General features: G+C 39.3%; 1 protein-coding gene across 1 annotated transcript; it reads left to right on the top strand.

Annotated features, from left to right (window-relative positions):
• Window positions 1-27,822, top strand: GABRR3 (gamma-aminobutyric acid type A receptor subunit rho3). Its single transcript, XM_021550161.3, has 9 exons — window positions 1-128; window positions 8,732-8,844; window positions 16,960-17,027; window positions 18,395-18,618; window positions 20,757-20,839; window positions 21,448-21,588; window positions 24,209-24,361; window positions 26,403-26,599; window positions 27,520-27,822. The coding sequence occupies exons 1-9, from the start codon at window positions 1-3 to the stop codon at window positions 27,820-27,822; spliced, it is 1,410 nt and encodes a 469-aa protein (XP_021405836.3).
• The last annotated feature ends 177 nt before the right edge of the window (window positions 27,823-27,999 follow it).

A 27,999-nucleotide genomic window follows, 5' to 3' on the forward strand; every position in this document is an offset into this window, starting at 1 on the left:
ATGGTCCTGGTCATGAAACTTCTGTTCCTCACCTGCCTATGGCCAACAGCAGTGCTACACAGTTCTCACAGTCAGCATCACCGTCTTCATCGTCGGCAGCAAATGTCATTCTCAAGAAAACATAACAGGTAAGAAATAGACTTTATCTGTTTCTTTCATCTGATAAACTTCATGCTGTCAGCCACCTTTCAGCATATCCCTTTGGTTTACTGTCCTGTTTTTCCAGCTTCTAGGTATAGTTTGCATAGTATTGGTAGGATGTTCCCAAAACAGAAATGGTGAAGTATTAAGTAATTTTTCATAACCATACCTTTCACATTGTGATTTTATGAATGTCTGATACCCACCCACACCTACACACAGCTCTTTTACCTGGTGTGATGTACGGCTGCCAGATTATTTCTGTCATGTTCCAGATGTTTGCCCTCTAACTCCCATCACAATAAGCAGAAATGCCTTCCAAAGTTCTATGCCAATGTTACAAAGTGACTTCCATTACCTAAAGATCAGAGTAGCTACACTATAAAGCTACAGAATACTTTTTAATGGCACTAAATGACGTGAATGACACCTCATTTGTAGTGATGACACACCGTGTTCCCTTTCTGGAATATATTTAATGCTTTTAGACATTGGAAATTGTCTTTGTTCTTGGCCTTTCAATCAAGTAGCTGGTTAAAAATGAATAATGATTGAGAGGTTTTTACCTGTATATTTCTGGGCAAAGTGTCAGTGCTTTCCTCCAGGAAGGCAGCTCACATCTGCCAAGTGAGTTTCTCAACCTGTTGCTAGATTAATCTAATACTATGTGAACAGACTAATGGCTTCCAGTGATAATCCAAGAAGAATTCCTCTTCCTTGGGGGTAACTAGCTCCATTTAAGGAAGGAGAAGGGATACAAGTGTTAGATTTTAAAATGTGCTTGACCCCCTACTAAAATGAGCAGGGGAGCTTGTAGTTTATTTGTACAATATCACATTTTGAAGAAAAGTGGACTCCTCTGATGTGTTTAAGCTGCCTTTTTTCCCCTTAAGTTGCATGATTTTCAGCAGGTGTGCATCTGTTAACCTCCTGTATCACTCCTCATGCAATGCTCCAGCAGTGAAATATCTCTGGAACCCCTCAAGTCTTGATAAAATCCTGTTTAGCAATGCAAGGTAACAGATGGCACGACAGAAGTGCTGTGTCATTCAGGACTTCTGGATTTCTGTTCAAAGTTATGGGTCCAAGTTTGGTGCAAACCAAAAGCTCATTAAAAGAATGGCTATTCAGAAGGCTGTTTCAAAACTCTGAATGTTGGTGCACATTTATTTATAATAACAAAGGAAAATAAACAGAATCGATGTAAGATTGATTATCAACTGTATCAACATAAGATTTCATCTGGTGCTTTGCCAGTGTCAGGCAGCAGTTAAGAATCATATGGAAACAGAGTAAAATACCTTGTTAGTGGTAGTGGCAAGGAAGGTCTCTTAAGCTCAGCTGCTACACTTTTGTCTGTGGTAAGAGTGGAGCATATGCTGCTGCTGTTTTTTGCATTTTATCCTGTTCTGCCTTAGCTGAGAGCAGTTGCTCCATCATTGGCATAAAAAAATCACAAAGCAGGAGGGAAACCTGGTGGTAGGAGACAGGAAATTTTGTGGCATCCTGATGACAATCCTCTTGCAACACCAGTGTTAGCACAGTGTCCTTTGTATCGTGGCAGATCTTTACTGGTACACGCAAATGAATCCATGTGACAATCCTGTGAGACAGGCACAAGTGTGTTATTAGAAAGAGAGAATAGAAACAAGGTGGAATCCATCTGCTGCTGCCTGGTGTGGCAGTTTTCTCTGTACAATGCAAGCTTTGGCATCCCACATCTTCATTTCCAAAGTCCTGGTGATTTTGAGCTGGGAAGAAGACTGCAAAATCTGAGCCACAGAGGATCCCAAAGCTTAACAGCAGCAAATCAGCTTTTCTCTGCAAAGGATCCAAGTGTGTTTAATTTCTCTTTGTTTCATTCTCTGCTTTTGTTCTAAAGGCTGCATTATCCTCCAGTACATTGCATCAGGGTCTGACTTTCCACCAGCATCTTTTTCTTTCTGGGGAGCAATCTTTCAGCCAGCACTAGAGTTATTAGGGACACAGCTGACAGATGGCCTTGGTTAAATGGGTGGCCTTTTAAAAAGAATCCCATGTGAAAATGTTACTTAACCTACAAGTTCCACTGTTTTAATAGAGTAACCCAATTCTCTCTCCAAAGCTGTTTGTCTGCATTCTCCTGTAAAGAAGATTTTAAAGCATTAACCAAAAGTACATGAGAAAGCGATTATTCTCATGGTCCATTTCCTACAACAAAGAACAAAACATTTGATGGCCAAAATATTAGTTTTTTACTTAGTACATATTGCTGATGTTACTGAACAATTAGAAATGCATTTTTATGTGTATGAGAGAGAACTGTGGAATTTGATTATTTCATTTATCTGGGCTTCAAGGTTTCATGAATATATTTAAACATTTAAGAGCTCACATTGCTGGATTACCTCACAGACTCCCCTTGGAATAAGGTTTCTGTAAATTCTACATTTTGGATACTTTTGATTTAATAGTAGCCAAAGTATCTTGGGGAGACAACACTGGAAAGAAACCTATGGCCATGACATCCAGCATATTCTTTTCACAAAAGGCACCTTAATAGTATTCTTTTCATAAACTTAGCTAGTTTAATTCTGAATATGAAAGGATGGTAGGGTTCTCTACTTTCTTACAAGAATTTTTACCATATTATTAGCAGAGCTCTAAAAAAGAAGAACAGCCAAGCAGGATCTTCCCAGGATCCTTGTGCTCTACTGAGTTTATAACAAGGGCTTGCAAGCACAAAGCATGAATAAGGACAGGGCAAATAAGATATTTTCCCCTAATATTCACAGCTGTACCAAGTCACCAGATTTCCTCCAGCGACATCCTGTGTAGGATGTAATTTCTGCAGATACAGTGATCTGCAGTGGATTTTTTTCCATTAACTTGTCCAATTCCTCCTTGAACCAGCATAAACTTTTGACAGCCTGGTAAGTTAAAGACAACCAGATGGGATATGAACCACTCATGCTATTGGTTTATGGAGCTACACTGATGGCATTAAGTGATTAAATGCTTTAACCAAAAATTATCTAAGTACCCTTGAGCAGACCTTTGACCTTTCATTCGCTAATGGTTTTCAAGGCTAGGTAGGAGCAGCTAAATTTGTCTTTAAAAGCCTGACACATCTTTGTCCATTGTTAATTAATTCTGAATTAGCTGCTTTGGTTTTGTAGGCAGTGACTGACTGCTCTTTGAGATCTCTGGCAAATACCAAGGCCCATGCAAAAGTATTGGTGGGAAAGTCAAAACAGTATTCCTCACTCTTTTTCAGCCAAAAAGTTAGTGCTCCCAATTATTTAATATAGAAGTACCAACAAGAGTGAATTCCCCATGTGATCTGAAACAGTTCAAGTGCTTTTTATGACCTCTTTTGGAATGTAATTATAGATTGCCATTTAATTTACATAATATAAATCCTTGCCTGAAATACAGCTGTGGGAAGCACAGCTATGAGTGGAAACAGTAGATTCTTGAGCATGTGCTTCACTGAGACCAATAACTTTTTATCTTTGCCCAGATCTACATCAATACCAGGGTTCTCTTTGTTACTACTACCACAGCTAGGTAAAGACAGACTTCCTGTCTTTAGGTGCATCTGTTTTCTAATGGTTTCACAAAAATTTCTTCACCAAAGGAACATCAAGTCCTGGAACAGGTGTCCATGGAAGGGATTGGTTCACCCACCATTCCTAGAAGTATTTAAGAGATGTTGGCATGTAGACTTAGGGACATGGTTTAGCACTGAACTTGGCAGGGCTGAGTTAATGGCTGGACTCGATGATCTTAAAGGTCTTTTCCAACCTAAATGGTTCTGGGATTCTGTGTGGGCTTCTCCTCTTAAACACAGCCTGACATCTGCCATACCATGAATGTGCAGAATCCATGTCTCTATTCAGATCTCTGGACCATGGTGTGCTGCTAAAAGCTGCACAATCAATAGGCCACTGAAATATAATCTGGGTTTTTTGCTGTGCTTCTGTTGTTGCCTTTATCTGGTCTTAGAAAACTGACAGTCAGACATGGTTAAGGGATAAGGGGTTTTTACCTCAGTGTTTTAATAAGGATCCCTATGGTGCACCATTTCACCAAGGCAGGATGTGCTGCAATGCACACACATGACAGCTCACATCTACAATTTACAGACCTTACAAATTAGCATATCTAACAAGGATGCCCCAATGGGAGGCCTGGATAAATGGCGTGATATCCCCCCATCTGAGGAATTCCCCCCTGGATGGGCCAAATCTCCAGTTTACAGGACATGTTCTAGAGGCTGCCTTGGTCTGTCAGGATAGCATTGGGCTTTCCGACCTCCTTCTACGAGGAAGGAGAATTACAAGCATGCATGCTAAGAATACTGAGAACATATAAAAGGTATATAAGAGAAAAGGTAAAAAATCATCTTGGCATAATTTTTTTTCATTTTAGAGACTAACAAGGCTCTACTTTGTCTAGTTTCTAATCTACATTACCCACAATACTGGTTTACACAACCGGCTGACCCAAAGGCTGCTACACAGATTATAACTATAATTACAGCTATTATAAATGTTTCTTTTATCCAGGCCCAGTTTGGTAACCATGACGTGAGGGTGTGGACGATATGGCCAAATTTCAAGGTGTTTCTGAAAGTTACTTCATGTAAAATTGGAGTCCCCTTCCAAATTTTATTCACATCCTTCTTAATTTTCTCTCTTTGGTCTACATAAGAGCAAATAAGAAGTTGAGAGCTATCCTGTCACTGTATGTGACAGACTGTCAGCTTCCTCCTGTAAGGCTGAAATTGCATCTGCAGCATGTATGCTGCTCAATACATTCAATGACAGCTGAGATGTTTGCAATCCCTCTCTGCAGTTCAACCACTCTGTAAGAGGGAAGGAGAGCTCTGACTATGTTATGGAAAAGTGTGGGATGTTCAGTAAGAGGATTAAGAAATCTTCTCTTCCTTCCATTTGCTTTTTCAAGATGATCAAATATTGTTGTATTCAGGACCACAGACCCAAGGGCACAAGCTTGATCTTTATTCACAGGCAGGATTTTCCAGGCCTGATCATCACATATCCAATAAAATCCTGTCTGGAAGAGCCAGTCTGCACCCTCTCAGTTTCATCTGTGCCACAACTTTTGGGCTGATTATTTCTCTGAAATTGGTTTTATGACAATGTGAAGGAAGAATGGCCTTTCCTGTGGTGTTTTCAACAGCACAGGGAACTGTATAATTCCCATGTTCTATCAGGCTGTTCAGGGGTATAGGGGGCAGAAGGATACTATGATTGGTTCTAACCTTTTAGTATGTTTCTCTTCCATTAAAATGCCAATCAATTGCCAGTGACCACCCCTATCTAGAGGTGGTAATGGATCCAGCAATTGTTCTTATTAAGAACTTTGGATACATTTTGGACTGCAGTCCTGTACAAATCACAGAGCGAACCCTGACTCATGGTTACCAGTTGGGCAGAAAACAGACATGTAAAAAACAGTTTAAAGCACCTCCTCCTGATTTGTACCAGTCTCTGTATTCTTAATGGTTTTGGGAGCAGAAGCTTTCTTCACTCTGAACTAGTGGATCCACAGTTCTTTGCTAGCAACTTTGACCACAGTGAGGGTGGTCAGTAAATCTTGGAATGGTCCCTTTCACTTGGCTTGCAAGGGGTCACTATCTCACCACTTGGTATAGACCCAATCTCCAGGCTGGAATAGATCAATCCTATTGGCTTGGATAACACGATGATTCTCTGGAGCTTCTGCAAAATGGAGCTCAGAGCCATGAAGTACTTCTGCAAATCAGTTTTACCTTTCCTATGCATTTCCCCAGGGACATATGGAACCTGATATGACCTGCCATATAATAACTCATAGGGACTTGTGTGTCCCTCTGCCTTGGCTGTATGCAGACTCTCAGCAAGGTTGTAGGCAAGACTTGAACCCATGTCATGGACATCTCTTGACAAGTCTTACAAATCTGGGGTTTGGGGCTCCCATTCATACATTCAATTTTGCTACTTGCTGGGGACCTTACAAGGTCCCACATAAGTCCCAGAATCCTGCTAGCTTCCCCAACTACCATGTGGTCTTTTATCTGATGACATTCCCAAAGGAACCCCAAACTTTGGAATTACACAAGTGAGCAAAGATTTCACTACTTCCATGCTGGTTTGGTGCAACAGGGATAAGCTTAAGGCCATCCACTGAAGGCATCCACCAGTACCAGTGTATATTTGCATCCCTCCTTGCGTGGCATCTCAGCAAATTTTATTTGCCAGTTATTTCCCAGGTGATCTCCTGTCTTTGTTACCTCTAACACAACTCTTTTGCTTGTGTTGGGGTTGTTTTTACAAAAGTTTTTCATACTTGCTTGATATAGATTGTACAATATCAATCATTCTTCTCCCTATTACTACTTTCTTCAGATGTTTTAAAAGATTTTCTGCTCCCCAGTGGGTACTCTCATGCTTCTGCTGAGCTATTTCTCAAAGGGAGCAGGGGTGGAACTACAACTTGTCCTGCCAGGGTAACAGCCCACCCACTTTCCTTGATCTCAGCCTTAAGAAACGTAATTAATTTGTGATCCTTCTGATCATATTTTGGGGTAAACTCCAACAAATCTATTTCTTTCTGTGGTACCACTTCAAGAACGCCCTTTTCTGCAACCTCTCTTGCTGCTTTATCAGCAAAGTGATTTTCCAGTTTGGTGGCTGTTTTCCCTTTTTGATGACCTTTGCAATGCATGATAGCTACTTCCACAAGCTTCTAAATACTTTGCAGGAGTGTAAGAATCTGTTCAGTATGCTTAAGCTCATTACCTTGAGCAGTTAGCAGGCCATGTTCCTTCCAAATAGCTTTGTGGTTTAAAATCTCATAGGATATCTTCCCAGTGGCTTATTAAGTAGAGAATTCCTGCCCTGGTAGCTTATGTTTTGCCTCTCTTGTCCAGGGAAAGTCTTCCTCAGGCACAGACTTGCTTCTAGCAAGAAGTTGTAATAGATGAATCATTTCCAGCCTGCTTCTTCCAGTGAAATCCTCGGAGCATCAAACAGGCATTTTCCTAGGCACATCAAATGACAAATAACCTCGTGCTTCCCAACTGTATTAGCTGTGCCATGGCATTCTGAACAAAATTCATCATTTTCTTCTCTACAGAATCCCAAGCAGCAGAATTTCCTCATGTAGAACATTGCAGCTGTTCAGTTCTGCTGCCCATTCTACCCTGATGCAGGCTTGATCTGTGGTGATTTTAATTCTCTGAAGCGTGGGCTTTTATTTCACCATCCACATGATTTTAAAGTCTGTATTTGAAATGCCTCATGGACCTTCTGATTACCCTGGTAATTTGATTCAGATGGCATTGCCTGAGACATTCAAGAATACTAAGGTAAATGAATTTGTTCAAGCCCAACAGTTCTGGATAGCCCAGCAGCCACCTCATCATTCCTGTAATGTAAAAGTAATATCTTGGGCTTCTTGATTAAGAAAAAAGTGAGAAGGAGGACAAAAATAAGTAAATAGAGGTATACACCTTATCCTGAAGTATTCCACACCTTGCCTTAAGCAGTGTTTGACTACAATCTTCAGAACACATTTCTATCATTCAGTCAAAAGTAATAATTAGAGTTGCTTGCAGCACAGTTCCAGAGAATCACAGAAGGCATGAAAGAAATTGTGTCTAGGGAGAGTCCCTCGCCTGTGGCAAAGCAGCTGTATTCAAGTCATTCCTGCAAATAAGTGTCTGACCTATTCTAAAATAGCCTGAGTGAAAGGAGTCTCCAAAGCTGCCCCAGCAATATGTTCCCATGTTTCACTGTTCTCACCATGAGAACGCTTCTGTGAGAAATGTGTTCCTAATGTGTACAGTAGAACAGAAAATCATGAGATCATCTCATTCCAACCCCCCTGCCATGGGCAGGGACACTTTCCACTAGACCAGGTTTCTCAAAACCCCATCCAACCTGGCCTTGAACACTTTCAGGGTTGGGCATCCACAGCTTCTCTGGGCAGCCTGTGCCAAGGCCTCACCACCTCACCACCCTCATAGAAAAGAATTTCTTCCTGACAGCCAATCTAAACCTACTCTCTTTCCACTTAAAGCCAGTCCCCCTGCAAGTCCCTAGATCCAGGATCATCCTTTCTCCGTCCTTCTAAAAAAATTGTTGACTCATTTGAGCTCCTAGGAAAAAAGCCACATTTGTAATAAAAGGAATAATTGTCTCTGTAGTTTGGATAATGTATGAAGTGGTTAAACCATGGGTATATGATATTAGTTGCAAGATTGATTTGCAAGTGTTTATGTGAATAATAACTTCAAACAGCTCTATTCTCTTGTATTATGATAACTACAATCTCTGAAGAAAAGAGAAAAGGATCTAGTAGTTCTTCCTGGGACTTCTTATAAGTAATTGGTGTTCGTCATGAACCTGAGCTGCCTCATACCTCATTTCTCAACCTTTCCCAGTATATCTTTCTCTAGCTTTATTAGCACAGTTGTTACCCTTAACATTCCAGATTCAGCTGTCCAGTATTCCCAAGTCCCTATTTCATTTGACTAGCGCTGCGAATGTCAGGACAGAAGAAATAAATTAAATTTCTCACTTTTTTTTTTTTAACATAGCAAACGAGAAATTAAAATGAGGAAACTTGACAGCACGAAGGTCCGACCACTCAAATCTGAGCAGCTTCTTCACATAGAGGACCATGACTTTGCACTGAGACCTGGATTTGGAGGTAGGCAGCACAAGCCTGCACTGTGCTGGGTAAAAGTTTATCCTCTCTCTGGAAGTTTACTTGAACTTTATAATTTCAAATGGAATAACAAACTTAATGGGAGCACAGCTCAGTTGTTGTACTTCAGGAAATAAAGAAGAAATACAGAAATAGTCAAAGACAAGGGGCTTCTGTGTTTAGTGTATCAATAGGAGAAACTGTTTGAATTGTCTGCTTTACAGAATTAAGGAAAAAATAGTATTAGAATAAGGTTCTTTGAGAACAGTGATTAAGGCATCCCTGTAAACTGCACGGTCTAGTAGTAGCAATTACTTAGCAAATTACTTAGTCATCAGATTTGTTTTGAGAGATTGAAATGATCCATCAGTTCCTAAATCTTCTGTGTACAAAATTAAAAAAAACAACCCAAAAAAACAACAACAACAACAAAAAAAACCCCCAAAAAACAACAACAACAACAAAAAAAAACAAACCAAAAAACTACTCACAGTCCTTCAGGTTATTATGATGTTGTTTCTGTCTTGTTGGGCACTATGATGATCATTTGTTCATTTAACTAAATTGCATTTGGATCAAGAGAGTATTCAGTGGGATGTTCACAGTTTGGATTCAATTTTGACTTTCCTTCATGGAAGGGAAAATGAGAAAGCTGCCCCACTAATAAGCTTTTTCTGAGCCTTTGCGTCACCAGTTCCCTTGTCATGATTCAGGAAAATTAGACTGAACTGCTCTGGATTATGAGGCCAAAATAAAATCTATGAGAACCAATAATCAGCTGTGTAGACAAACATAGATTTGGGAGGCAAGCTGAAGTCTGGGGAGCTGCTCTTGTTGACACCAGCTGCTGGGATCTGGGGCCTGCTGATCATGCCAAGAGGGAGAATGGGTAAGGAAAGAGTCTTTGGATGCACTGGCAGAATGGGAAAGGGTTTCTTGTTACCATAAAAATGATGTCTTGTCAGACAGCAAAAACCTTGCCTGGTTTTGAACAGTAGTTGAAATACAGTCTGTTTCTTGGCAACAGAAATTCAGATTACCTCCTCATGCTTAATACCTGTCTTGTCTAATATCTGTTAATCTGGTTAATATGGACATCTTCTTGATACCTCACAAGGAATTTAAATTTTTGAGAATGCCACTTCAGAAAGGAGGTAGCATTTCCATGAAAGCAGACACTGGTTTGGGATGTCCTTTATCATTGGGTCATGCCAGAAAACACTATTGATAATGTACCTAAAAGCAGCTTTGAGAACATACCCTGTGATCTGGCAGTTGTTAATTTTCCACGGGCAGTGAGGATTTTTCACACCCAGGGTTTTTCTCCTTGTCCTTTTTATTTTTTGTAGATGATTCGTCACAGAACCCATTCAGTTCCTCTTGAAGCCAGCTGTAGTTTTTCCACTGACTTCACTGCACAGGCCTCTCACTCATCACATTGCCCTGGCTGTGATTTCAGCTTTCCTCCTGTCTTTCAGAAATAGCTTTCAGCTGAGGAGTGCCTCAGCTCTGCTTCTCCTCTGTCACCCACATGCCACAATGGCATGGGAAACACCTTTTTCTTCACACACTTCCAAATTTTCAGAATGCTCTTAATATGTGGAATGTGAGTCTCTCTTAAACTAAAACAGATCCACTGGCATTTTTATAGCACAGAGTGAAAAAAGTCACAGTGAAATGAGTGTCAATCCCAAATTTATACTCCAGGGTTCCTGTTTTACCATTGATTTCAGTGGTGTTGCAGTAGTAAGGAGTGGTTTGGCATTTATAAGGCAGTAGCAGAGGTTTAGCACACAATTGTGACCTCATCAGTGGACAAATTTCTCTACTGAAACATGAATCTGAATAACATCCTCGAGATTATTTTATGACAGCAGACATGGGGCATGGGTTTCTCTGAAGAACAGTGATGATTAAGTGAGTAGCAGGAGGAAACTTACCTAGAGGAGAGAGAGAAATTAGAGATATCATTGCTACATTCATTGCCACAGCAGTTACAACATAACCCTGGACTGCACTGAGATTTACAGCACTGTGGCTTTGTGCAGTTAGCACAGGTGAAATGTTGGGTTTGTTTTCATCCAATTTAATGAAGCAGCTCTGTACTGTGACTCATGAAGGGCTTGTATCTGTCACATGCCACATCACATGATTTATTCAGCTCAGCACAACGCATCAGTTTGCAACAACAACAGCAACAACAAAACAGATCAGGAGAGCTGGATGAAAACCAAGTACTTATTCTTTACCTGTAGAAGAAGGATGGGTTTTTTCCCCTCTTCTATACCCCATTGTGATTTTCTGAGTATGTCAGGGAGTTCGAATTTGTTAATTTGACAGGCAGACTTTGTTAATCTGTCTCCACTTTGCCTGGGAAGGACAATCACCCTTGGCACCATTTTAGGAGAAAAGGTTGCAGAAAAATTCATGCTGTTGGAGATTCCTCAGTTCAGCGAACTCTTAAATTTGTCTGCCTTGTTTGATTTCACTTAGCCCCACACATGCAAGGTAAATGAGCAGACCACAAGACCCAGAATTTTTAGTACCTACATTTAAGCTATACAAAGGAAAAAGAGAGGGAACACATGCTGACTTTGATTTGTAAACTGATCAAACGAAAAACGTGGGGGAAATAAATGTAGAACTGTTGGACACTGATGCTACTGGCTGCAGTGTTACTGGAAATAATTATGGAGGTGAGAGATACATTTTTGACCAAATGAACACCACTCTGCTGCCATTCATATGAGTGTATTTTGGCATTCTTCTGTTGATTGCAGTGCCATTGCAGCTGCACAATCAGAATTTGACTCTCTTACTGTAAATTTTAAAATTTAGTCCTGACATTGTCCGTTTATTAGCAGAGATCAAAGCCAGAGAAACACAGAGCACTGAGATGATGAAGCAAACCCAGAAACTGCCGGCAAGCTGATCCTACTCTTTAAAAATGTTGCTTTGCAGTTCATTATACAGTGAGGTTAAGTTAGGCAAACCAACATTTCAGTACACGGAAACTTTAAAAATCTAAACTTGTCATTGTTGCATTGTATTTACTCCCCAAGCCAGGCTCTGGAGTTGTTGATGGAAGTTGGTGGTGTTTTTTTCCTTTCCTAAATTTTTTGTTATGATTGTTGTTTGATTGTTGTCTTCTGTGTAATGTCATGGTTCCATTTGGTTTGGAAGTAAGAAGGCAGCTTAAACTGGGAGTGGAGAAAAAGTAAGAAATGAAATTATGCTGCCAGCACTTCTTGGAATGATTATCCTCAACTCAGCAAGAAAGGGTGAGCACAGACAATGAATGAGACTTCTCAGCGTATCCTGACTTGTAAAGCTCAGATCTGAGTGCCACAATGCAGGCTGCCATAGCAGACAAAACTCCATGTTGAGAGAAGTCTTAGAGAAAATCCTTAGAAATGCTTTAAATCTACTTTTTCCACCCTATTATATGTCTATTTATCTATATACTTTTATTTTCTGAACTATCTTATTTCAAAGTAGTGGTCAAAATGACACATGGTGTTGTATGCGTGTGTGTGTGTATGTATATGTATATATACTGGTTTTTCTTTTACATTGTGTCTTAAGGACCTGTAGTTTCCTACACTACAAACGTGTTAGTTAAAGTCTTAAAATTGATGATCTCTTCTTTTTCAATCAATATAGAAGATAATAACATAAGCAAGTATTAGAAATGATGAAAATAATCTAGCAGCATTTAGCTGGTGAAGAGGTAACAGTCTTTCCTGAAAATTTGCATCTCAATTTGCAATTAAACATAATCTTCATTCTGAATTTTCAGAGGATCAGAAATCTCATTCTATCACTCCCTCTTTATGCTTCCTCCCTCTTCAAAATAAATTAGTAACATTTTCATTCATATGAAGGTAAAAGGGGAGGGAGGGGAAGGAAGGAAAATATGGCCCAGTATACCTTCAAAATTGCTGCAATTCTAACAGCTCATTGCCACCAAGTTCTTTTCTATTTTGCACCACAGCTCTCCCTGAAAGATGAGAAATGTCTTCTTCTCCCTGTGGTGAAGACTCACATGGGTGAAAGTGGAATGGCTTTTTGTTACCTCTCACTGGAAGGAGTAGCTGGGGGTCCAGGACAGGAGAGGAGGGGAAATATATTGATTAATTGCAAGATCTCTAATAGTCTTCTTCTGGATTTTTTCCTTTCACATAGCTAAATCTTCCATTCTAAGATCTGGTTACTGCTCATACCAGACCCCCCCTTCGTTTCTTACATAAATGAGAAAGACACACAGTAGTAACAAGAGGAAAATGCTGTTGCCAGTAATTCTGTTCCTGTCATTGCCAGGAGAAAGTAAATAAAGCTTCACCTCCCTTGAGCTTGTTTACATTTCTATCCACTTTTCTTCCTCTTTTGAGAACAAAGTCCACCTGCAGACCTTAGTTCTCCCCTGGTCTCTCTCCGCTACCAGCAGTTTTCTCTAGAATATCCTTTTTTTTTTTTCCAGCATATACTATTACAAAGCCAACTGGGTACAGTTGTTTCTAAGTTCAATATTTATCCAATAGATTTTCAGGTGCAATCTGTTGCGTGCCCAAAGATCTGGCTATTATAAAAATATTATAGCATTCACTAAACCAGTCATTATTACTGTGGAAATTGATCCTAAAAATGCTAAAAGGATAGCCTTTTTACATAATATCCATTCTAGAAAGGGTATTACAGAATTTGCCTGATGTACTATCTATTAATAAAATTACATGCTCATCAAGAAATTCTTTTGCTATGCTTAAACCCTTAAAATAAAAGTCTGGAAATGGCTTGCATGAAGTTAAACCTGTCTGAAAACAATGCTCTTTTTTTCTGCTGAGGAGTAATTATCCTGAAAATCTGTGGAGCCTCCATTGTGAAAATCACTAATCCCTCTAAAATAATGATTTGTAGTGACCCTTCAGAGGCAACTGAAGCTGCTCAATTTAATAACAAAATCCTCTCTGCCATCCCCAGTTTTGTCAAACTGGGAAATAAAAACCACAGCTTTGCTCTGGTTGCCTTTTTTTTTTTTTTTTTTTTTAAGTGAATTTGATGCTGTTGTCTGATGGTCAGCCAGAGATTGAAATTCTCAATCTAGCAGGGAGAAAGCTGTGGTGCAGACACAGAGGTAGATGAATTGCTTTCCTATTTTGGCTGGTTTAGGAACCTTTTCAAATCTTGCTGTAATTATGTTTTTTTATAAAAACATCCTCTTGTGACAAAACAAATCTAAGGGATGAAGAAATTAAAGTTCCTAGCAGCCTGTTCCCAATAGCTAATTATTCTTGTTTCTAGTGGAGTTGATTTTTAATCACATGCAGAAATGTTCCCAAAAACCATGAAGGATTAGAGCAGACTGAGGCCAATAGGTCTCTTGTTGGTGTGTTAGTGACAATGATATAGAAGTGCTCCAGATTAGGAAATTGAACAGCGCAGTGATTAGGGCTGAATATTGGTGCAGTGTGTACTGGCTTTATTATCTCCTTACATTTGTTGCCAAAGTAGAGTCAGAATAGGAAGGAAGTATTTGCAGCTGCTCTGATTTGTTAGTAATGGATCGGGGCTGGGGATGTGCTTTTATAATTCTGTGTGGTGAATGCTAGACTGGACAGTGTTTCGTAAATAAGTATCATGAGTAAAGTCTTTGTCTTTCTTCAGACAGGGAAGAGGAATCTCTTCTCAAGCAGTCTGTTTCACAGTCCTTACACTTCTACCTAATCAGAAACAAATTTAATTGTAACAATTCCCTTTTTATTCAATTCACTTTAGAATTGTTCACTGTATTTCTCCTGGTCATAGGTTTTGATTTCTTTTATGCTATTCATTGTCACCACCAACATGTTTTCATAGTAGTTCCCAGTGCAGTACAAGCTGTCCTTTCAAAGAATCAAGTGTCCCTGTGTGTATTTATGGATAAGTGGCACCTTGGTTTGGTTCATGCAACCAACATAACCATAAATAGCCACCGATTTCTAGTTCTGTCATCAGTTCCTTTGTATCTGCCCAGAGGAGCTGAATTGTTGATGAAAATTTTGTCCACGCTGGAATAATGTTTGTTTGGGTAAGAAATTGTCTATGATTTTTGAAATTCCAAAAAAAATTGGAACTGCTATCATCACACTTGGAGCAGCAGTCACTAAGAAAAGCCTTTTGCTGACTACACATGAGACATGGCTTAGAAAGTCTGATTCTGGGATTTGATTTGTGTGTAGCTCCTTGTTTGCCTGAAGAATGTTGATGAGAGACATTTAACTTTATTTGCTTTAAACTTGTCCTTGACTCAGGAACTGGTAAAACCTTTCTTGACGTTGAGAGCTGCTCCCCCTCTCCTCCTGTTCCACCCCCATAATTCAATATAAATTGTTGTTTGCATTTAATGATGTGTGAATGCCTTTTGTGAACGTTGCTCACATCAAGTGTAAATTCCACAATGATCTCTACTTCGACTAAACCTGTTTTTAGTTTACAAGATTTCAGTTGAATACAGAAAAGATGACTCAGATTACAGCCAGTGTTTGGTACAAGTTGATATTTAATGTAAGTAAACTGTGTGTTGTGATCAAGACAAAGCAAGAAGTCAGCAAAACTAGTTTAGGAGAGGTAAAAAGTCTTCTATTGTTTTGTATGAAGGAATCTGACTGAATATATCCATTGATACTCTTGTGCATCAGCCTCTGGAGCAGCTGTCTTTTGCTGGCTATATTCTCCAGAAGAAGCTGCATTTCCCCAAGCACTGCCTGGTGTTTTACTAACAAACTTTGCTCTCTAGAGTCTTGAATCTTATTTTGGGCTTTGGCCAAGAGGCTGAGGGAGGCATTCCTCTGAGAGGGAGACACAATTTCTGAGCCAAAGGGCCCAGCTCTTGTCAGTGCCCAAATATCTTCTGGTGTGCCCTGCTAAGTCTGAGCACATTGCACCTTGCTTCCCCATGCACAATGCATCTTCATCTGGTCTGTGCAGGGACTGACTCCCTATTAAAAAAAGACAAAATCAAGAGATTACAGAGCCAGATTTAAAAATACCTCTAAAATAGTTCAAGATCTTTACTGGTAAGAACTGGAGGCAGCTGTGTAATCCTCGAAGGCTGCTATTTTAAGGATAATTCCAGAAAGGGACACAATATTGTGCCTTGTTATCACAAGAGTGATTTTCCTGTACTATTTTGGCTTGACAGGGCTAAAAGGAAAATACAAGAAAAAAACAAGTTAGAAAATCTGTTGCTGTTCAGACTTCCTTGTATTCATGTTCTTAACTGGTTATTGGGAATGTGTACTTTAAAAACATTTTAGCTGGCACTTTTTGACAAAAGTGATTGGAATCTCATGTACAATAATTACTATTGATTTTCTGCCAAAAGCAGAATATTCTTGTGGTGGTGGTGTGTATATGCATATATGCATGCTCATCTCTTCCTCCCCTGTAAGGAAGTGATTAATCAGTTAGAGGAATGACATAACCCACGTAGAACTAGATCCTTAATTCTAGATATTTCACACTGAAAAGAGTGGGAATAATTTCATATTTGGCTGTAATTTTTAATTGATTTGGAGTAACTTCATCCTAAAAATGCAGTCAGTAAATACACAACACAGTGACAGAACATGATGTGTGTGTATGTACAGCTCCCTTGTGAGGTAGTGAACAAACAAATGCTTTTTCATGAACAGCTATACCAAACCTTAAACAGTTCACTAACTGAAGATAGTAAGAGTCATAATAAGTATGCTGTTTGTGAATAAGGATTGGAAGTGGTAAGAAAGCTTTGCAATCTTTGATGTATTCCGTGTATTTACTCAGCTTTTCCCTGTGGTGGTTCTGAATTACACTTCAAGGGGTTCATAAGCTGTGGCATGACAAAGACACTGCCACTGCTGGCCAAAATGCTGTGCCAAAACCAGCTGGTCTACCTGCAAAAAGAGCACTGAACATCTTGTGTTTATTTCACAACTGCTTAGCATCAGGTTTTACTTTGTTGCCTTTTATCACTCAGTGTTTTAAGGTGGAGAGACTGCAGTAAATGTTGGGATAGAGTACTCTCTGTATCCTGCTAGTGCTGCAGTCTTCCCTTTAAAAACAGAGAGTTTTGCTCATGACTTTTTTGTTCCCATGCAGGGTCACCAATACCTGTGGGCATTGATGTGCAGGTGGAGAGCATTGACAGCATATCTGAGGTTGACATGGTGAGTAGAACTGCAATAAAGGGTTTCAGTAAAAATACAGGGGGTTCATGAACATCCAGGTGGCTGATACAGACTAATGTAGTTAAAGAAAGCAAACCCTAAAGAGCACATCCTTGCCTTGAAGCATGCATTTAAACTAGTAAGTGTTGAATTTCTCCCTGGGCGAGAGGAACAGCTCAGAGTGAGCAGTGCTCTGGTTTGAAAACTCCAACTGTTCACCCTGGGCTTCCACAGGAATTCTCAGTAACTCTGCACACAGCATGATGAGGCTTCATGTCCTTTGCTTCTTTTGCCTATGCAAATCTGAATATTCCATAATTGTGGCATGGGTGGAGCTGTGATCATAACAAATGGAAAGAGAAACACCAGTTCCAGAAATGGTCCTGGGAAGGAGACACTGCAATTAGGGCCTGTGGTACTGGAATGCAGGCTGTTCATTCTTCAGCCCAAATTGTCACTAATATTGTCAGTATGAACTCCTGCACTCCTTTACAAACCTACTCAAATAATAAAATCATATTACAGGGCTATAAAATCATATTACAGGGGGAGATCTAACTCTCTTCTCAGTATTCTTACCAGAAGCAATTGTTCTACTGAGATAAATGGTGTCTGCCTAATAATACAAAATTTGTGTAGGTGAACACAGAGCAGTCAGGCTGTGCAGAAGCTCACACTGGCTTTGCAACATCCTCTCCATCTCTTCCCACATGTGCAGTCGTGATGTTTCTCTAAATAGGATCATAAAATATTTGTAATAATGTTTTATGTTAAAAGAATCATGTAGTTATTGTAATTATTGTAAAATCTAACTGCTAACTCTTATGATATTCATTACATTGTTTCTTTATGATGCATTTAATTAATGAATGTATTAATTTAGCCCCTGTACAATATTTGTACAAAATGAACAGATTTGTGGATTTAAAAAATTGACCTAGTGCTCATGAAGAACTCCAAGCAATCTGTTCATAAAGGAACCTTAAAGGAACCACAGTCCATTCTTGGAGAAGGTTGTGAAGATTTCCACAGGAAATATTTCTTCCATTTACCCTTGTCTGTTTTTGAAGCTTCTTTATTACTGCACAGCTGGACCAATCCAGCAGACCACTGAAATATGTAGAAGTTTTATCTAAGGAAAAATGAAGTCTTAGCCTCAGACACCAGGGACAAGACTAACAACCAAAGTCTCATTAATATTCAAATTCAAAGTCATTGAGTGGTGCTTGGTTCCTCTCATTAAGGATCTTTCAGATAATGTGCAGACAAGAAATTGATCCTTTGCATTGAATTGATTAATTTGTAGTGTTTTCTACTGCACATGACTAAAATTAGAATTGTCTCCTTTTATTTTTAATGAAACAAAGGACTTCACAATGACTTTATATCTCAGACACTACTGGAAGGATGAGAGACTCTCATTCCGTAGCAACAAAAACAAAAGTATGACTTTCGATGGACGGCTGATAAAAAAGATCTGGGTACCTGATGTCTTTTTTGTGCACTCCAAAAGATCTTTCATCCATGATACAACCGTGGAAAACATCATGCTCCGAGTGTACCCTGATGGCAACGTCCTCTTCAGTCTGAGGTGAGGAAATACCCTTCCCTAAGAAAATCCATGACTGCAATTGTCATGTATTGGCTGTAATTGAAATGGCTGGAAATACTTGCAGGTAAGAGTCTCATACTGGGCTGCCATTAATCCTCTGGCAGCACATAATGGGAAACTGGTGTGCCAGTGGGAAAATAAATCGAGGCTTGAAAATGTATTTTTTCTATCATTCAGATATTGTTTCCTGTCAAGGGAGTTATCAAGTGTTAGTTCCTTGCCTTGCTCTAGTAGTATTGCTACTGAGTACAGTAAAGCCCAAAATTATTAACAAAGAAAAAACCATGGTCTTAGTTGTTTTATTTTTTTTTTTCATGAGTCTTTTGAAACTGTCTCAGCTATTTTCACCCTGGCTTACCAGTTAACATGCCAGTAATACAAACTGGGGCTCTAGATAGACACAGAGAGCAAATTTTTGGTGCTGATACCACCAGTGTTGTGGGACTAAAAGGAACTGGAGCGTGAAACAGCAATTCCAGAACTGGAATAGCAAGGTCGTTAATGTGTCTCCCTTTCCTATATATGTTATTGCTTTGCTTGATGAAGGAGATTTGGATGATGTGGCAGAAGTAGTTTTAATGGAGCAATTTTTCCCCTAGGGTAAGGAACCTGAGGCCTGTGCATTGCAGAAATTCAGTTTGGTACTAATTAACTCTGAGCACAGAAGTGATATTTCATCCAGTCTGGACAGTCTGAAGATTTATGGAAGCATTTGAGATTGTGGCTGTGTAATAATTGTTGCAACAATTAATGAATTTATCTCCTCTGTCATGAGGATGTGCAGAAATTCTCACAACAACAACTGTGCACCACTTTAAAGTAGTGTATGTTCAAGAGTCACACTGACAGTAAGAAACAATGAGGTGAAGTGTGCTTTTTATTGTTGTATTAATTTCCATAATTCTTGAGAAGGAGGGATCAGAGGAACTAAACCCCTCCACTAAGATTTATATCAGTGATTCTCCAAGAGAGAAGCAGGAAATATTCCTTAGATGTGCCTTAAAACACCTTGTTTTTGTATTTCCAGTTTTACATGTAGTAAGTAAATTATATTCTAAATATTTACATGTATTTGGAATATAATCTGCATATTTCACAGTTTTTCTTCAGTGCCTGACATCCAGGATTTAAATGAAGCAAAGTGAAACCAAAATCCACATCTGTTGCTAAAATAGTCTTTCTTTTCTTTTTGTTCTCCTGGTCCTTTAGTCAATAGCTGAAGCCTGGAAACAACATCCATAGCTGGAAGTCCTATGCATATCCCACTCTTAGGATCTCATTTCAAGCCACTAAAGTCTTATATTTGTAAAAGTTCAGCTACAGTGGGGTTACTGAGCACAGGTTTTCAAAGGGCACTTGTATAACCCTCACTAAAATTCCTGTAGGATTCCATTTGGGCAAAACTGAAAAATTGAACTAATGAACATCAAATGGCATGCAAGCTGTGACAGGAAAGGAAAATTTGGCAATATTTACCATATTCAAATTGCTGGCCCTAGAAAGTTCTATTTTTTTTTTTTTTGTTATTTATTAAATACAAAGGGATATTTGTCCTCTAAACATTTGTGAAATAGCAGGTGGAATGTCAAACAGGCTTTGCCTAGATTTTCTTAAGCTTTTTGCAATATAAAGCATTTCATTTAAGAGGAGAGTAAGCTTCCAGAAATTGAAATCTCTTTTTACAATTAAATATTATAATCATTCCAGCTGGGAAAACTACACTTGGAATACTATTTTCTCTAATCTGTAATATTATCTACTTCAGTCTATGAGAAATCAAGAAATGTGAACTCCCTTTCTTAATCTTTGTAAGTGTAAACTTTCAAACTAAAATGTGTGAAAGACTAATGAAGGATCAGGCCAAATATAGAGTTTAAAAATCAAAGGTAATGTATTTAATAATAAAGACTATTTATGTTTTGGGGTTTTTTTTTTTAATATGATCTCTCACCGATTTAACTTTATTTCACCACCTTGAAGCTATTTTAGAAGCTTCTAAAAGGGCAGAAAGCCTCAATCAAAGGGTTCTAAACAGCAGATTGGTACTAAGATGTGTACACAGCTGAGAAAGTGTGAAATTTTTTATTTTATTTCTGCTTTTCTCTTCTTTTCTGCAGAATAACTGTTTCTGCTATGTGCTTCATGGATTTCAGTAGGTTTCCTCTGGACACACAGAACTGTTCTTTAGAACTGGAAAGCTGTAAGTTTAATTCCTAATTGTTCTTCACATGTGCATTCTTACCAGCACTTCATGATGTGCATAATACCTCTTCCACTTACTTTGATGTGTGACCTGAACCCTTCAGCATGTACATATTGAACTATAGGCAATTTGGGATCTTTCCAGACCTCAGTGAGCTTTGGGAAGATGGAAAAACTATGATGCACCCTGCTTTATTCCCACTGGGTATTTATTCCAAGGCCTAAATCTAAAAATCTGTCAAAAAGCACAAGGGTTTTTAATCTGAGAGAAAAAAAAAAAAAAGTGTAGATTAAAAATAAAATAAAATGTCAATATTTAACTTGTTGGAAAAATGAAAATGTGTGCTTGTGTTACTGTGAAACATCTCCTTTTTCACCCCTGCCTCAGTTGTAAGCTGCTGGCAGGGCACAAGGCTGGGCTGCACTTGAACAAGATGGAACATGGTCTTTGCCAACTTCTTCCATACCAGCTGACAAATTGGTGTGAAAAAATGTCTCTTTGGGCCTCTCCTAGATTGGTTGAGTGGTCCTCTCTCCCTAAGAAAGGAAAGAGGAAGAGATATTAACTTTAGTAACTTTACAACTTCAGTTTCTGCTCTCTCACAGATGCATACAATGAAGATGATCTGATGTTGTACTGGAAACATGGCAACAAATCCTTGAGCACAGATGAGCACATCTCCCTCTCCCAGTTCTTCATTGAGGAATTCAGTGCTTCCAGTGGACTTGCATTTTACAGCAGTACTGGTACAGTAAGCCCCTCTCCTCCAAAGAGAGAAGCACAGGACAAAATAATGTAGAATGTCTTTCAAATTCTTTGCTAATAAATGACAGTGGCTGCTGAGAGATCAGTTAAAATAAGGTCTTGTCAGTCTGGGGACTTGGTTCTCTTTGCATTACCAATATAAAACTTTATTTTAGGGGAAAAAAGGCCATAATAATACTTGTGACTTCGTATCTGTCATTAGGAACCTGGAAAAAATGCACAACCACCAAAAATGTGCTGTTATGAGCTCTTGCAAAATCATGGTGCTTCTCTGAAAGTCATTGGAGTATTGATATTACAGGAATCTTTATGTCCTGGCTATACAGAAAAAGCTTGAAAATGGAAATCCTAAAAGGTCAGATACTAGAAAGCAAACAAGAGGAATTCCAGTGTGCTAGAATATCTTCAGTTTTGAAGCTGTGTAACATCACTAAAAGTCTGCTAACTGGAGGATTTTCAAATGAGGCTATTTCTTACCTGTTCAGGTCTAATTCATGATTTGCTTAATTTTCCTTGTTTATACATAAAGCTGCAGGAAAAAAATCCCTTTATGTCAGTGCAACATAGTTTAAATTCAGGTTGATCTTCCCCAGACAGGTTTTTATTTCTCCCTGTATATCTTGCTCTATACTTTCTGGCAAACTGCACAAGGCTTTAGGAGTTCATTGCAGTCTTGATTTCATGGAGGGTGGACTTTATTTTCCTTGTATTCTACATAAAATGATAAATTTTGAAACACTTCTCTATGTAAGTAGTCTAACCATGGGTTTTTAACCAAAGGAAACAGCACTATTGCAATTGTACTTTACAGTCTGAGTAAATTAATTTCAGTTTGGTTATTGTCCTTTATATCAAAACAGATTAATAAGAGAGAAATTACTCCATTTATTATGGTGAAGTGCACGACTCTTTGGAAAAAAGCATTTAAGGAAAGCAGCAGACAGATTTATTTGGTGTATTTTATTTACAGGTTATTTTCTTTTTGCTTTCAAAAGACGGCCATTCAGATTTGTGGTGGCTACTACTGAATGCAGGAATCCCAGTTTAAATTATGATGCAGACTAGAGCAGTGAGGAATTCACAGCTTGATAAGATTCTTCACCCTTATCTCCTGCTCCTGTATAAACTAAGAACAGAGCTCCATCTTTTACCCTGCTATAACTGTGCCTTCCTGAGAGCTACATTAAATTTGTCCTTGTTGCCAGAAGGAGACTGGGATATTTTCCACCAGACTGGTTCCAGGGACTCATCTGGCTTCTTTCTGCCTTGCTATTCTCATCAAAAAACACTCGAGGCAAGAAAATAGAGCCTTGTGCACAGCAGGGCACCCTCACAGTGCCCCTGCACCCAGGGCTTTGCAGCACTCTCACAGCATCTTTGACTTTGCAGAGTGTAACTTTACACTTAACATGCAGAGGTTCTGAGGTGAGCTTATTCAGCAGCATAAGGGTGAAAGCAAAGACTTTTTTTCTAAGTCCCAGGGACCACTGGGAAGTACCTAAATAATGCTTGTAGCATATCTGGTAATCAGAATGTTGTCCTTTGTGGGCTTATGCTTGGCTTTGAGGTTTTGTTTTGTTCAGGAGGTTCCACTTTTTCTTGTTTTCTTGTTTCTTGTTGGAAGAAAATTTACCCTCCAAGTAAATGATAGTGGAGAACAAACAGCATCACTCTAATGAGAGTCATCATTCCCACAAAGCATTTCAGGTTCTGCATGTCCTTTCCTGTGAAGCTCAGTGAACACCTGTGATATTTAGGTTTTGGAGTTCCCAGACCTCCAGAGGAGCAACAATTTTAATCTATTTTAGAGACAATAATCTTTTAAAGCAAAAAAAAAATCTTCTTCACAACTGAAAACACAATAGAACATTTAATATTATTTGAGGTTCATTTTGATATGTCCTTCTCTATAGAGTCACTCATTGTGATGGCAGTACTGCTCCAGCACAGGCTCATGAATGCCTCTGTCTGTCCTGGACAGGCAGATGCTGTGCAGCCATCCACTTCTGCCTTTTTACCTCCCTGAAACCTGTTTTCCCTGCTGTGGCAGAGGGTACAGCACGAATGCAGTGCTGCAGAGGCAGAGCATGCCCCAAAATTCACTAGATGGCACCCTGTCCTCTAAAGTGAGTACTGGGCCGGCAAGCAGGTGGCTCCCACAAAAAAAAAAAAAAAAAACCAACCAACCAAACAAACAAAAACCCAAAAAAACGAAAAAAAAAAAAACAACCCCAAGTTGGAAGGAAGGGCTGCTTCTTATCAGGTAATTTAGGGAATGCAGAGTGTTGGCATCACTGGACAATTTTATCCTGTCTGTATTCTCCTGGCAGTTTCACTACAAGTCTGTTTGATTTTTTTTCAATTTTCCAACCTCAGTTATAACAGAGTATTTTAGATATGCTCCCATAAACAAGGGAGGATGGACAGTTTGTAAAGCACCGTGTAAAACTAAGATGCTGGCAAGATTTCTGAGGCATTTACTGCTCCTGCTATGGATATACCACTCGTGTCAGAAGGAGGGGCCAGCAAACAGAGCTCACAAGTAACACAGCTCTCTTCTCTTCTCCCCCACCTGTTCCTCTCCCTTTTTTCCCCCAATAGGTTGGTACAACAGACTTTTTATCAACTTTGCACTCCGCAGACATATTTTCTTTTTTGTGCTGCAATCCTATTTCCCAGCCATGCTGATGGTGATGCTGTCTTGGGTTTCCTTTTGGATTGACAGAAGAGCTGTTCCTGCCAGGGTGTCATTAGGTAAATCTTTGCTGTATATTCTTTGGGAAGGATAGAATCAAGAGGGAAGGGTTTGCAGTTAACGTTAGCTTATTTACACAGGACATGAGCAAAAATAATTGCCTGAACAACACTGTTATTGCCTCTGTTGTCATTACCTACATTTGGAAAGGGGATGTTTGTTCAGACTGGCTTTGCTATTTTTGGAAACAGCTCGCACACCACAAAAGCAAAAAAGGATGATTCTGCAGATTTCCTGATAGAATTTTACTTAATTGCAAAGCCTTGGTTATCCTTTCCTCTTCCCAGCAAAGTCACAGGCAGTCAGATCCCTCTCCAAATCCATGGATCATTAGGTGTAGCCCAATCTATGGAAAAGCTCTGCAGCTCCTCTTTTTCTCAAGAAACATTCATTATCTTCCTACCAACTTGGAAACAGTTGTCTGTGTGCCAAGGCCTTTCACTGTGGGACACCTTAGAAATGTTTTCTTTGGTGTCTTAGCTGTGCAAGGCACACAGTCATCTGTGAAAGCCAAAAAGTAAATTCTGAGCACCTCAGCTCAGGAGAAGAGGACCTATTACAGTGTTTTTTATAGAAGTTTTTTTTTTTTTTTTCTTCTCACTGGTGAATCAGTGGATGGCACTCCAAGGCTGTCTTTGTTGTGAATATAATGCTGATGGCCTTGAGTGACCATAAAGCACCTGAGTCCTGCAACTGTCAGCCTAAAATAAAGAAGCTCCTGTTATTTTATTTTACTGATGCTGATCCCAGAAGCTAACTGTATGTTGCCATATTTCTTAGATAAGAGAAAAAGCCCTGATTTTTCTCTGTAACTATATCAATCTAGAAAAAATAGGATGGTAGCCACTCAGGTCCCTTTCTATTGGCACAGTCTAAAGCTATTAATACATGAGATATAAATCTCTTTGTTAATCTGTAAACAAATTATGGTACCTCCTACCTACTTTTATTAATCTATGCATTCCTTTTATTTAGAAGAAATTTAACTTCATCTTTAAAAAGAACTTTTTAATTCTCAGTAGGCAATTTTTAATGTTGTCAAGATGGTTTTGCTGATCATGTTCTTTATATATGGATTTCTGCAGAAGGTTATGCATCAGGAGTTCCATGAATAAAGCACATTTCATTAGCATAATCATACATAATTTATAGGAAAACCTTAACAACAAAGTTTATTAGCCTAGCTCCTTGGCCTAGAGTATATGTACATTAAGTAAATTGATTTCCTCTTATATGGTGCATTTCAAGCTCCATCCTTCAAACTAAAGAAGCTGCAGAGAGGTAGAGGGAAAATTGTTGTATATTCCAGTGAACTTGAACTGGTGTAGAACTGGAGAAGGGCTGCAGCTGACAGTGCTGTCTCACAGATGTCAAGATGTTTTCACTTCCAGAGTTACATTGATTTCTTTAAAAGCAGAGCCTGAGTTGGGTGTTGGTATTTTTTTTTTTTTCCTGAGCTGGAGCAAACCAAAATGAGATTAATAGCTGATGTAAGAGCAGAGATTGAAAAGATGAGGGTGAAATTTTGGTCACACTGAGGCAAACGATAATTTTTTCTTAGTTTCAGTGGCTGTAGCATTTTTATGCTAGATTGTTTTTAGAGAGCTGTGGAGTTATGACAGGGACATAGAGGCTGATATTTGTTCTCAAGAAGTACAATTTGAGAAAAGGCTGGGAGAGAAAATGGTGATTCTTCAGTGATTTTCCTGGACAAGAAAATACACAGTGGCAGCCCTGGCTCTGGGAAGTGAAGAATGACCACAGATTTCACCTGTGTGTGGTAGTGCCCAAAGCTGTCACAGAAATGTGTTCCTTATGCTGCTCAATGACCATTCTGAGCAGAGAAATGATTTAGTGCTCTCAGTATTGTGTGTGATGGGTCCTTCATGGTTCACTCCACTTCTCAGAGCCTGTGTGAGGGAGTTAAAGGGGGTGTCAATCACATGCCCTTCACAAAGCTCTGCTGTCCAAGCAGTGGTGATGAGCTAAACAGAACCAGCTGGCCAGAACTGTGATAATCTCTTTTTTTCTCTCTGGCAGGTATAACTACAGTGCTGACAATGTCCACCATCATGACAGGAGTAAGTGCCTCAATGCCTCAAGTGTCTTACATAAAGGCTGTGGATGTGTATTTATGGATCAGCTTCCTTTTTGTCTTCCTGTCAGTCATCGAGTATGCAGCAGTGAACTATCTCACCACAATTGAAGAGAGAAAACAACTCAAAAAAAGGGGCAAGGTACAACCCTCTGTGTCTTGTTGCTTTATGAAAGCATCATGCAAGCCACAGAGTAGTCCTGATATACCACTGTGATAACAGAATAGTAACAATCTCTGTCTCCACTCTGTATCTCACTTTTTTTTTTTCACCTGGGTGAAGAGAGACAAAGTGTCCTCCTCTCTGAGATCCTGAAAGATCTGCGCTTTCTCTCCTTTTTCTTGTGGCAGAGGTTAGGGATATTTTTTCCCCCTTTTTTCCCCTCAGAGGAATATAACTTTCCTTCTATTTTCCAATACCTGTCAATCAAAGTATTTCTCCTGTCTCTGAAATAGACCTCAGCATGCCCTCATATGATATTCCTCCCTGCTTCCTGTTTCTTTTTTTGTCCCAAGACCAGATGAATGACAAGGTCGTTTTTAGACAAGTGTACCTGAAGCAGAAATAGTCACAAGTTAAACATCTGCTTTCTGTGAAACTCTCACTTAAAACCTTTGCTTGAAGAATGTCCCCTCTTTAAACTCATTTGCTGGAATATCATAAGGGAAAGAGCACAGAAGGAATGCATATGTTGCTCACATGATTGGATAATCCCATCAAAAACTTACTCCCAGGAATGTTTGAAGTAATTTCCCACAACTCCATCAACACAGACCTACAGGAGAGAGTTAGATTCTTCTATTTCAGCAGCTGATGCACGAATTGCCAGCCAGCAGCTGGCAATAATCAGGCAGACAAGTGTGTTTGATGACATTTGATGACATTTCCTTGCTCATGTCCCACTCAAGGGGCAGGCCCCACAGAGAGCAATACTGTTCTCCACATGCTCTCCACAGAGAGAACAACGCTGAGGGGAAAGCTTTCTTTATCTTTGTTTTATTCATTTATGATTTGCCACAATGGCTCCTGCCAGACACACAGTAACTCTCCTTTGTTGCCAGGCTTCAGGAATGTACAGCATGGATGCAGTGCAAGCGATGGCTTTCGACGGCTGCTACCATGACACGGATGAGGACATGGACCTGAGTCCCTTCCCAGAGCCCTGTGAGGAGAATGAGACCAGGGCAAGTCAAACCAACATCTCCAATGCTGACACACCCCGCTTGAAGAGGAAGAGATCTCTGAAGGGAAACGTGGGCAGAATTATTTTACAGAACAATCACGTTATTGACACGTATTCCAGGATTATATTTCCAAGTGTATATATTGTGTTCAACTTTTTTTACTGGGGTTTGTACATATGAACAAAAATTATTAGGAGCTAGACTTTATTTTGTTTATGAGGGTTGCATCGTACTTCAAAAATAATGCAACAACAGTAGAAGAAAAGGTTACAATTTTCCAAAAGAGACTTCTGCATCAAACCTGAGCTGGTTTGGTTAGCAGCAAAACTCTTCATGAAGAATTCTCACGTCTGGGTT

The sequence above is a fragment of the Lonchura striata genome, chromosome 2 (assembly GCF_046129695.1).
Source record: "Lonchura striata isolate bLonStr1 chromosome 2, bLonStr1.mat, whole genome shotgun sequence".
Taxonomy (NCBI): Eukaryota; Metazoa; Chordata; class Aves; order Passeriformes; family Estrildidae; genus Lonchura; species Lonchura striata.

What these genes read in the sequence shown, in the direction of transcription:
- GABRR3 (XM_021550161.3), top strand. Translation starts at nt 1, where the DNA reads ATGGTCCTGGTCATGAAACTTCTGTTCCTCACCTGCCTATGGCCAACA. An exon ending in GCATATCTGAGGTTGACATG is followed by an intron (nt 17,028 to 18,394) that starts GTGAGTAGAACT and finishes AATGAAACAAAG; the next exon opens with GACTTCACAATGACTTTATA. An exon ending in AACTCAAAAAAAGGGGCAAG is followed by an intron (nt 26,600 to 27,519) that starts GTACAACCCTCT and finishes CTTTGTTGCCAG; the next exon opens with GCTTCAGGAATGTACAGCAT.